The sequence below is a fragment of the Lottia gigantea genome (assembly GCF_000327385.1).
Source record: "Lottia gigantea unplaced genomic scaffold LOTGIsca_24, whole genome shotgun sequence".
Taxonomy (NCBI): Eukaryota; Metazoa; Mollusca; class Gastropoda; family Lottiidae; genus Lottia; species Lottia gigantea.
In genome coordinates this window covers 771904-783650 of record NW_008708707.1, presented here as the reverse complement: position 1 = coordinate 783650, position 11747 = coordinate 771904, and the positions used below count along the sequence as shown (strand labels likewise).

Below are 11747 nucleotides of genomic sequence, written 5' to 3'. Positions count from 1 at the left end.
ATTTCGGTTTAAATAAGATAAACGCAATTCAAGTCACGCTTTATGAAACGTTAATTTTTATTGTGTTATTGTGGTTTTAATCGGCTTTTTGTATACAGCGATGCTTGGCTTATACTTTCAAAGTCCAAAGTTTGCGATGTATTCTATTTTCAAAAAAGTGCATTGCCACTGAGCTTTTCTCCCTTAAGTTTTGTATGTGTTATTTTCATTATAGACACAGTTTCATCAATCAATATTGTAGATGATCACTTAGGAGATTTTCTTGTGCAGCTGGGCGTCTATTGAGTATTATTATGATTATTATAATGATTATTATTATTATCAGATATAATTATGATATGATATTGTAGGTCACCAATACAAAAGGAGTTCCTGTAGCGTATATAGCTATGTTAGATGGTCCGCCAACGGGTCCAGTGGGCCAAGAAACATATATGGCTAACCTAGGATTTGATGTGTCTTGTAAGTATTAGAAAAATTGTGTCACTGTTTAACTCAAGGATCAAATATCCCTGACGAAGATGTTCTAATTTTATTTTTGAAAAAAGATTCATATGCGTAGACATAGACAAAAATTGGGGTTTTTATCATTTTTGATAAAGCGTAATCTTGGCTTACGGAATACTGGTTTATGTTTTAAGTGAATCAATGATAGTTTCTTTTAAAATGATTTCGTCTTTCATGAAATTTCACGTTTTTTAATGATATATTTCAGTTTATGAGAAGATAAGTATAAGAGAAAAGGCTTTAGTCATTGCAGTTGGATTTTTGATTGTAAGTAATCGATTGCAATGTTTTTACGTTTGACTTTACCTTTTCGTTTTCCGTATGTTCTAGTTCACAAACCCGGTAATACCTGATGATTCTGTATGGATTATTATGCTTCAAACTACCTTTAAATCCCTTATCTCTATTTCATTCCTTTCAAATCAGTACAAAATTGAATATAAAACATTGGCAAAACGTTTAACAGTTCTTGACTCTAGAAACGGATACTGGCAAATGATGCAAGTGAATAATACTATCTCAATTTGTTCTAATCTTCATTTCAGAGCAACGATCGAGTGAGTTTTGTGTCCAACGTTTATCTGGATTGATGATGTTGCATTTTGTGATGCAATATTATTTGATAAGAAATTAAACTTTGTGTAACATAAAAATATTTGTACAACGATCATTGGTTTTTAACAATGATATCTCTTCAGCATAGTTTATTGCATTGGAAGTGCGTTTTGGTATTAAAACCTTAGTCAGTGATACATGTAATGCCAGAGGTGAATTTGGCGATGGAAGTTTTATTTGTGTGGACACGTCACGAACATATATGTCTTGTAATCTTTGTTTATAATTCAATATACACAAGTCGATCTGAAATCCAAGGTCAATTTAGAAGCACAATATATTGTTATTTCCATTATACGAAAAAAAAGAGAATGGAACCAATTTAGAACCTACGAAAGCGCACCAGCACTTTTTGCGTGCATGGGGACTAAATTAGTTCGTCAAATACAAATACAAATCAATAATCAAAATATTGTAGATGTTTATAATTCATGTTTGAATGTTTTTTATAATTTAAAGATTATTTATTATCATTGATTATACTCTTTAGAATATAATTTTGTATTACTATTGAATGTAACCCGCTGTGGATATGCTTAAGTCTATATACATAAACAAATACCTTGCTGTAATAATGCGTAAAGAGGCTATATAAAAATTGTTTTGCTTCAAAGGGATACAGTCGTCCAGTCGCTTTCTTTCCAGCAACATCAAGATTTCCTGTATCACTTCTCAGAATGTAAATCTTAATTTTGGTTCCACTTTATAATTCCAGGAAAAATCAGAACTTGTTTATTAATCACAAGCAAAGGCAGTTAATATTGATGAAATATAGGCAAATACAAATACATGATCTTACTATATTCTGCTTTAAATCGTGTTCTGTTAAAAAATGAAACAATAGCACGTTCGAAATTCTAGCAAGTAGTTTTTTTTTATTGAACGGAGCATTTGTTTGGTTGAATATTAAATGGCCCAGAACATGACATACATAACAATTTCGTCAGATCTTTCATTATAAGTGGAGTTTCCATAGAAAACAATATTAAAAATATCCAGATTTTTTACTTTTAAACAGATTATTGTATACCATAAAATAATGAACATTTTTATATTACTAACGGGCTTTGAGGATTTCTTGAGTTTTCTTAATGTTAAAAAGCAGCCATTGTTATTATTGTCTTATTGTTTGCTCATCAACGTATACCATATTTATTAGTGAAAATATTGTTTAATGTCTATTATTATTTTGATATTATAAACTCAGAATGTTAATAAATTCATCGATATATATATTCAAATTCTTATTATGTCTGCAAATGGAGATCTGAGAATGTAAGAACGTTTCTTAAAGGGAAAGATTCGCCATTTTCGGGGTTTGAATTTGGTCTCTATTACTGATGAAAAGTGGGAAAATACGCCATTCTATTGAAGTACCTTGATAAGTCTGAATTAAACTCTTATCTACTTCAGAGCTAGCTGTCTTGGTAATGAGTTGCTTTTCGTATAATTTGATAAATCAAGGTGAGAATTCTTTCTAATTAGTGACGTTCAATGTCAATTTGAAATATTTCCTCCTCCAATTTGTCTGCGTCAGCTGATTTTTTTTCTGTTAATTTCAATTCATTAACTTTTCTCAACTTTTAAAATATTCAAATCAGAAAATTGAAATTCGATGATTGTTGGAAATATTCTAGTAGGCCCTTTAGAAAATTTGCAAGGATTTTTGTAGCTTGTAGAGGGATATTAAGGACGTCTTCAAAATAATCAAGGTATTAGACGGAGTTTTTTTTAAATTTCAATGAGGCCTAAAATAAAGAGTTAATCTTCCTTTGAGAAAGTCTGTGTTTTCAGCCACAACCCCTAACGCCTCTAATGCCCCTGCTGAAGAATAGGACTCATAAAAAGGTTTATCAACGCTTAATTAATCTTTAAGGCATTTTCATTTCATTTCCTGTCACATGACTTAAGGGCAGATAACTGATCATAGCCAAAAGGGACATAACTATAGTTTGCCATGGTATATAAAGAATGACACATGGACATAGATTTATATGTAATATAATCTGTTACGTCTAGACAGCACAAGTATGCACAAAGGCTTCAAAACACGTAAGCGACGATGCGAACAAGCGTTTCACATTTTTTACATATTTGTTCACTGGACGGTATTCAAAGATATTTCATCATTTCGTTTGAATGAATGCTATACGAGCACCACACCCATAAGGCCACGAATGGCTGGTTGAAATAACAGTAAGGTCGCAGTAGAGATAACGACGAAGGCATCAAAGTTTGTTTCACAAAAAAAACGTCTTTCGTGCACTGTATTCGAACGACACCCCATTTCGCTTCAAAAAGCAAGCCCTCCATATTGCTTAAATATTCGGAAACAACACTGTTACAGTAAAGGCTAAATTGATAAAGGTTTCGAAAAAAACAATCCAAAGTTATGCAGCCACCACTGTCCACTTGCAAGTAACCTTGATAAGATATTAATCCGTAGCACCTACTAATAACGAATGCCGGGAGTTTGAACACTGATTCTGGGATGTTTCAATCTCCCCACTAACCAGTAGGTTGTCATCAAACCCTTTCCCTAAAATCAGAAAATATTACCTGATTATGTTCAGTAGATCAACTAGAGGAGTGGCGGGGTGATTGGAGTTTTACGTCAATTCTATTCTGCTACTGGTTAGGCTGAAACCATAATAGCTGCCATTAAATACCGTGATATATTGCTGAAGGGCCAGCGATACTTTCACGGTTAACCGATTGAGATGATACTGACCTTGACCTCGATCTCCCCTCTGGTGTTAATAGTGAAATCACCACTCTTGTCAAGACCTTGTTTTGTCGTTGAACTAATCTGTATTCGATGAGCTGAAAAAATGCCAAATTATCAGATATTAAACAGATGAATATACCAGAGGCTATGAGTCGATATTTACGGATTCGTTCTTGAACAATTTGGCGTCCATTTTGTTCCAGATCACATGGCCAAATACACGTTAAAAGCCTTCCATAATAGAGAGCAGCGTGACGTCTCTTAACTCCGACATGAGTGACGGTATTTACAAATATACCAAAGAAGGAGACATAAATATGACCCAAAAATTACTGCCTAAATACACCGCTAGGACGGCATCCATTCACTATTAAACAGAGGTATGTCATATTGGATTGACATATGGACAATTTGTTTTACTTACGTAAACTCGAAGATTCCATTCGGGATGCTGTATTCACAGTATCGCCAAAAACACAATACCTCGGCATTTTATTGCCAACAACACCTGTAACAACTGGGCCTGCAAATAATAAAGAAGAACATTACAATGATAACATCTTAGGTTCACGAGGACCACATCTACCAGCTGGTCCTTAGCAAAATCCCCTTGGCAATGATTTAGGCAAGTAACAATTTAGGCTCATGATGATAATCATTACTTTAATCCCAGCTGCACCTCGACCAAACCTCATGTTATTGATCTTTCCGGATTATCCGTACCCACCGAGTCGACTAGAATATTGAGCGTGGAAAGATGACTTATTAAAGGTCACCAGATCTCCACACTGACCGAGATTTGAGCCCACGACCACCATAGTTTGATCTAAGAAAGAAAATGACTCTAAACAAGAAAATCGATGAATATTAAAATGAAAAGCCCTACAGCCTATAGAGCAAATAGACCACATCCCTTTGATTCTAGAAAAATTTACTAACAATAGCCTTAGTAATTTGTTTTGATCAGTTTTATTGGTAGGTACTTAAAGACTATAATATGAACCATTAGATAGCTTCTCCAATACAACAGAGTCACTCTGACTTCCTGATTCATACCTAATTAGTGCAATTAGCTAATTAAGTCATTTCATCATAAGTACCAGACTATCAGAACTCCCTGACATCTCTTGAAACGAAATAAAAAGTCAAAAATTGGAAAATATATGAGAAATTGGTCTCTAAGGATGGTTGTACTTAAAGGGATTGTAAAGAGGTTTTCTAAATTTCAATTTAAGACATCTGTCGTTCCTTCAATTCCAATAAAGCAAATTTCGCGATGAGTAACGTCATCAAACACTTACTTTTAATGAAATTGCAGGAAGCAATGATGTCTGATTGAAAATTTGAATGATGCAAATTGATTCTATTTGTTTCCTTGACACATAACACATATAATTTTAGAAAATCTCTTTACAATCCCTTTGAAACGAAGCAAAAACATTAATATCAAAAGTCAATTTAAAATGCGTCAATAGTCATTTGTTTACACTTAATTTTCTGCAATTATCTCGAACAATTATAAGGTTCAAAATTCTTCTGTTGTTTTTTTCCTTTCTTGCTTTCTTCCTTCTATCCTTCGATCGTCTACGCCTGTTTTCATTCGTTCCTTTCTCTCATTATCTCCCCTTCATTCATTCATTCATTCATTCATTCATTCATTCATTCATTCATTCATTCATTCATTCATTCATTCATTCATTCACTCACTCACTCACTCACTCACTCACCCACTCAGTGGTCATAGTTCTTAATCTAAAACAGGTACAAAGGTTACATTATAATGAAAGGTTGGAATCATTGCAAAAAATGGCTTTAAAGCCCGAACAGTATGCCGCAGTTAAATAATGATTTAGTAAAAAGGCAAAATCTCATGAAAGGACGAGTCGTCATTTTAAATTTGGACACATGTGGATTTGAAGGCTCAAATTTCGACGGTGAGCTGTGAACACTATCACTGATTAGCTTATCTAAATAATTACCGTTTCTGAGACTAACGTACGATTAGCCGAACGGATGGCGAACTTGTCCCTTTAATATGGAGGTCAATTTGCGCCATTAATCCATTCTCTACCGATTTGTCTAAAGAAGTTGCACTTATCATTTTACTACAAACATTTTCCAATTTACAAATGACACTTTACAGTTTAAAATATACTTCTGATATTTATCAAAAAGGACGGTGGTTTATCATTAAAGATTTTTGGAAGATGCTAAATAAACTGTTTGAAAGGACTTTAGTTAAGTTACATGTGAATATAAACATTTTGATTTTAGCATTTCAATCATTATGTTGTTAGAATTATAAGTAATAGGTAATAAGATATTTTACATTTGTCTTTGAATCAGTGAATTAGACAAATCGGTAGAGAATGGATTAATGGCGCAAATTAATCAAATTAATGTTAGTCAATTTCGTTATAAAAGATGGATCTAATTTCTATGGATTCCAGTGGATAAAAACGGTTAAACCAGTCCCCCGAGGCAGTGTCGGTTGGGCTTGTTTACGAGCTAAAACGATTTAATAACCGATTTTTAATATCTAGATAATGTCCGCTTACTTGAGTTCGATAACCTAGCCTAGCTCATAAAGTTCTATTTGGGAAAGTTAATGTTCATTTCCAATACAGATGTCCTGATGGGGATCGTTCTACTAGACTGCACGAGAAGAGTGCCCCATCTGCCTACCCTTTGGCACCACCACTGATAACAGCAAGCATTATTATAAAGAATACAAAAATTAAGGATTTTTCACAATGTAATATCAGCTTCTGGAGGCTTCCCTTGACCTTTGTCTGAATAACTACCACCTCCGTAACTAAACGTATTTACTAATTTCATTATACGTGAATGTATCAATTAAGTTATTAAATCAATCTAAAAGATTGTTCAATCATTAGAAATAATCACTGATGAAGTACTTATTGCGAAAATCAATTTTTCAATATTTTAATGGTCAATGGCTCGCAAATTTCCATGATTAATTAAGCTAGAAAATTATGAATCAAAGTCTACTATGTATTGGCTTCGGTCGACCTGAAAATAGTGCAAGATCTAATCATTAACAGATCAAGAGTATTATTAATGCTTATATAAAAAGGCATATTTCACAACGCCAACTATCGTAAACTCCGTCTAATACCCTGACCGTCTAATCATATTCGTGTTCACACAATTTTGTAAATGCAGCGATTTGATTGGATTTTACAATAAGAAGGGAAGTAACTTATTCAAGGTCGCCGGACTTGTACACACAGATTGATAATAATAATAACTTAATTCACAATCTCACACAGATTGAGATCGGAACCCATTACCACCCAAGTTTTCGATGTAAAATGAAAATGACGTCATGTACAGATTTCAACACTCTAAATGACTGTCCTACAGTAATCACTTCAGACATATCAGACGTCAGATTTCATTCTGAAAAGTAATACAGGGGCTTGGTAGACACTTACCTGAATTCAGTCCAATTCGTAATTTTAATTTTTCTTTCGGCATATGAGGAATGGAGAGATTGGCTATGGCGTCCAACAAATCTAAAGCAAGATGGCCGATTTCTGTCACGTGCTTTTCACCGTTTCTCACCGGTAAACCGGAAGCTACCATGTAAGCATCACCTGAAAGCAGAAGCCATATACTTATAAATGCAGTGTGCAATAAGGGAAACTTTGCTAGGAAGGTAGCAATATAGCTTATTCCTTTAAACTAACAACTGCTGGGGATCTTTAACATGCACATCATGAAGCACATAGGGTGCTGTTTCAGTGGACCCAGCTGTACGGATAATCCGGGAAAGATCAATGCCAAGAGGTTTGCTCAAGATCCACCTGGTAGAAAGGATCCTCGTGAACCAAAGTTGTTATCCTTGTAAAATGTATGTTTCCGTCTTTCTTTTATTTTCACATCTAGACGATATTGTCATGATGAGCCATTTATCTTTGTTTGTGGTTAAAAATCTTAATGGGTCTTTTGTATTTTCTATTAAAATATGAATATTTCTCATAACGTCTGTATAATTATTGATTGGAATTTTCAACTATTTTTTCTAAAAAAAAAAAAATAAAAACTTTTTAAATCATAGCCTAAAACGTTTTATGGTAAGTAAATATCAGATGCACTTTACTTATAGTAAAGTATTTATCTAACAATTAGATAGCTTAATACTAATGTACTAATTACTTATTACTAATTATAATTTATTATTCTAATTGGACTTTTTTTGAATATTGCTGCTTTATTCAATAACGTTTAAAGGCAGATATATATCTGTGATAACTGATATTCATGACGTCACGCATTTTTCAAATAAGCCAATCAACACGCCGGCTGGCATCTATTTTTACATTTTGTTTTGTAAATATGTACACACGTACGAATAATTCATGAGTTATGCCAATCACTCTACTAGTTAAACGGACACGATAAACTTCAACGCATCCTACGATGCTATTTGGATAAGGTGAACCACGGTTTCATGTGTATATTGGCTGTTAACGACGACTATGGGAATAAAATTTGTTTTTTCCATATACTTATATATTTTTGAAAAAACACTTATTTAGCTGTATATTACGGCTAAGAAAACATACCCTGAAAATATGCAGATTGCCATATTAACCTTCACAAACCTAGAAATATTGACATTTATTGAAACAAACAAAAATATCGATAACGTACGTCTGCTTTTCCAGTCTTCTGCTAATCTTTTGTTTGCACAAACAAATTGGCGCTACTCGAGATTGACAGACGACAGATCAAAATAGACCGGATGTTCGATTTGATTTTAAATTGAAGAATAAATAATTGTAGAAGTAATTTTAAGTATTTTTTAAATACCCACATTTTTTTTTTCGTTTAAAGAGATATAGTACCCCAAATTTTCGCTGAAACAATTGATAGAATTCAAGATGGTACACCTATTTCAAAGATGGTTGTCCTTAAAATACAAGTCGGTGACACAAGTCGAGGGCATACATTTAATTACCAGATCGGTAGCCAGACTTGATTGTTGGGAAGGGCAACTTACTATCCAAAGTGGCAATGGTATTGTATCGCCCCCCCCCCCCCCTCCTTTCTCACCCCACCCCCCTTGCACCCGTGTATCTACGGGCCTCTTAATAACTCTTGTCAATTCAGATATCAGAGGCATTTTTCCAATTTTTCAATAATTCCAATAGTTTGAACTGAAGTTCGACGAAAGAAAACCATTTAATTTATTTTTATTGTTATGACTCGAGTTTAACTAAAATAATTTTCTTTTAAATCAATTTTTTATGTTTTTGTCTCAAATTCTAATTATATTTGACCAAAAGTCGTATATAACGTAATTTGTTATTCCTTTTGATTTATGTCTGTAAAGCTCGACAGTTTCCGTAAAGCGCACTTTTACTTCGGATAAATCTCGGCCTCCAATTTGACGATATAACACTAATTTGTCACGTCAAAATTCGTTTGAGGCCTTCTGCCTGTGGCAGCCCACAGACCTCCACCTCATGGGGCTTCGACCTTTTGGGACTCGCCCTGGAGAGATACCTCAGTTTTGTCCCCCCCCCCCCCTTCCCCTCGGGCATTTTCTAGCTACGCCCCAGTATACCTACCTATCGTTTCTACCTTGTATACATCATACAACTCTAGATTATTATCAAACGTCTTGTAGAGGATATTGAGCATATTAACTATCTGTAAAGGCGTGGACTGGGACGAAATCTTAGTGAAACCCACAATGTCAGAGAAGAACAACGTCACGGACACATAGTTCTCGGGCTCCACTGGTTGATTTTGGAGTAATTTATTGGCTACAGAAACCGGAAGTAGTTCATAGAGCAACATCTCGCTCTTCCGTCGTTCTCCCTCCAAATCGCGCGTTTTCTGTTGCAGTTTTTCAGCATATATTCGAATACGGTTCGTTAACTTGTGCACAGTGACAATCACAAACGGACACAAAAGCACAGCTATTACAACTATAACGATATTAATAGTGACATCACTTTCCAAATCTCCGATTTCAGAAGATAACGTCGCTGTTATGGTTTCCGCCATTTTTAAACTGATATCTTGTAGGATGTCTATATATGACGTCATATTGGAAAACCATTGGTCCCCCTTTTCAACCGACGACCCGTTCACATTGTTTCGTATGATCACATTGCGCATGTATGTAATATCTTTAGCTAGCTTAGTGCCAATATACTCGGAATTGAGAACGCCGTAAACCTCAGTGGAATACTGAGACGATTGAAGTAAATAATTTTCACCCATGACTTTCCTAGCAGAGTATTTTAATAAATCGGCCTGGTTAAATTTCCCTGAAAAGAGACAAGCAAACTTTCAAGTCCATTTAAAGTCCATATTATGTGTAATTTTAAATCATATTAAGTCAAATGTTCGTGGTTAAGAAGTGAGGAGATGGAGTGAAGCATGATTTTGAAATTCTTCATCATTAAGTGAGACACGAATTTAGCCAATGCTGATTGGTTGAAAAGTGGGGTAAGAAAACAAAAGTCCAGTATTATTTTAGGCTCCTCTTAGATCTAAATACCATTGTTTCCTTCATGACTATTTTGGTATTTTTAATAAATGTCGAGTGAGAATATGAGACACTGTTCTATTGAATTTGATTATCAAATGTATACGATTCAGTCATACAAAATCTAGCCCTTGATATAGCATCAATACCGTCTCTTACTGGTCAAAAAAAAAATCAGTAGGTGAAGAGACTAATATTGTATGATTTATCGAAGATAATCCGCGGCCTTTTTTCTTAGTTAAGTTTGTGAGAATAATGTCCCTTTACCTTTCATAAATCGGGTAATATTGTACTAACCTTGTGAAAAGAAGGTACTTCCTCGAGCACGCTCGATACCAGCTTGTTCCTTCGCTAGGGCCAAGAAATGATAACTCACCAGGGTCGACCATAATGTACCGGAAGTAGACTTTTGAATATGTGACGCAAACCAACTAATAAATATAGTATTATGTGATGAGTAAAAGTCAATGGCGTCATCAACAGTCACGTTGGAAAGGTTTAAACTATTTCTAAACTGCAAAACGTAATCTGTGTAGGCTTCCACGCTTTTGAAATTTTCACCGTCGTCGTTTTCTGGCCAACGATTCAATTTGCCGATGTACTCATCAGTTGTGTTGTATGCTATTTGAAGTCTCTTCAGAATCTCCGCAGATCCTTGCGAACTGATATAAAACGCAGTTGTTCCACGTTCAATCTGAAGTCTATGTACGACATTACCCGTCTGAATGCTGAGCTGAATCGTACTTCGAATCGAATTTCGAGTTGATAAAATGTTACTGTTAGAAACGAGAGTTTGGATGTTTTGTCCGATCAAGGCAAAGACTGGCGTTAAGGCAACAATTAAGATTAATATCACGTGATTACGGCGTCCGCGAGGCGTTTCTAAGTTGCTCAAATCGAGGCACCCTGACGTTACAGTTATTCTGTGTTCCGGTTCATTATCTCCCTTTAACTCCATCACATGGTTCTGAAATACAAAACAAAAATAAAACCACATAATACTGTAACTCCTTAAAACATCGAGACATTTCTGAAAAAACAAAACCCAAAGCTATACAATATTAAACGAAATAAAGACTAAACTAACAAGAAGGAGATTCTTATATTTTAGCCCAACGTTTTTGTCAACTAAATCAAAAGGAACTTGTGCTGCAATAACACCTGGATATTCAAATAAACGACATGGATAAGAGAAAAGATTAGACAGGTTCGTGAAAGTCAAAGATGCCTCAACAATAAGAACAGTCTACCAAATCAATTGAGAAGAATCCCCAAACTTAAACGTGAAATTTAGACGATTTTCATGATTACTCCTTTGCAACACTTGATGTTGCTATGCGACTGAGTTTATATTGACATCCCGCGGTA

General features: G+C 34.6%; 2 protein-coding genes across 2 annotated transcripts in view; one reads left to right on the top strand and one right to left on the bottom strand.

The window, feature by feature from the left end:
* LOTGIDRAFT_160226 (hypothetical protein) overlaps positions 1-1097 on the top strand; it is a gene marked incomplete at both ends in the record, with an annotated part of 6897 nt that extends 5800 nt beyond the window's left edge. Inside the window, 3 exons of the mRNA XM_009055280.1 lie at positions 351-462; positions 716-774; positions 1053-1097. Of these exons, the coding sequence (XP_009053528.1) occupies positions 351-462; positions 716-774; positions 1053-1097 (216 nt within the window). The remainder of the gene's footprint in view (positions 1-350; positions 463-715; positions 775-1052) is intronic.
* Positions 1098-3574: 2477 nt separating this feature from the next.
* On the bottom strand, positions 3575-11337 carry LOTGIDRAFT_116760 (hypothetical protein; the record flags this gene model as incomplete). Its single annotated transcript, XM_009055279.1, has 6 exons — positions 3575-3661; positions 3854-3945; positions 4275-4373; positions 7309-7470; positions 9451-10158; positions 10677-11337. 6 exons carry the CDS (start codon positions 11335-11337, stop codon positions 3575-3577), a joined length of 1809 nt encoding a protein of 602 aa, XP_009053527.1.
* Between the last annotated feature and the right edge of the window lie 410 nt (positions 11338-11747).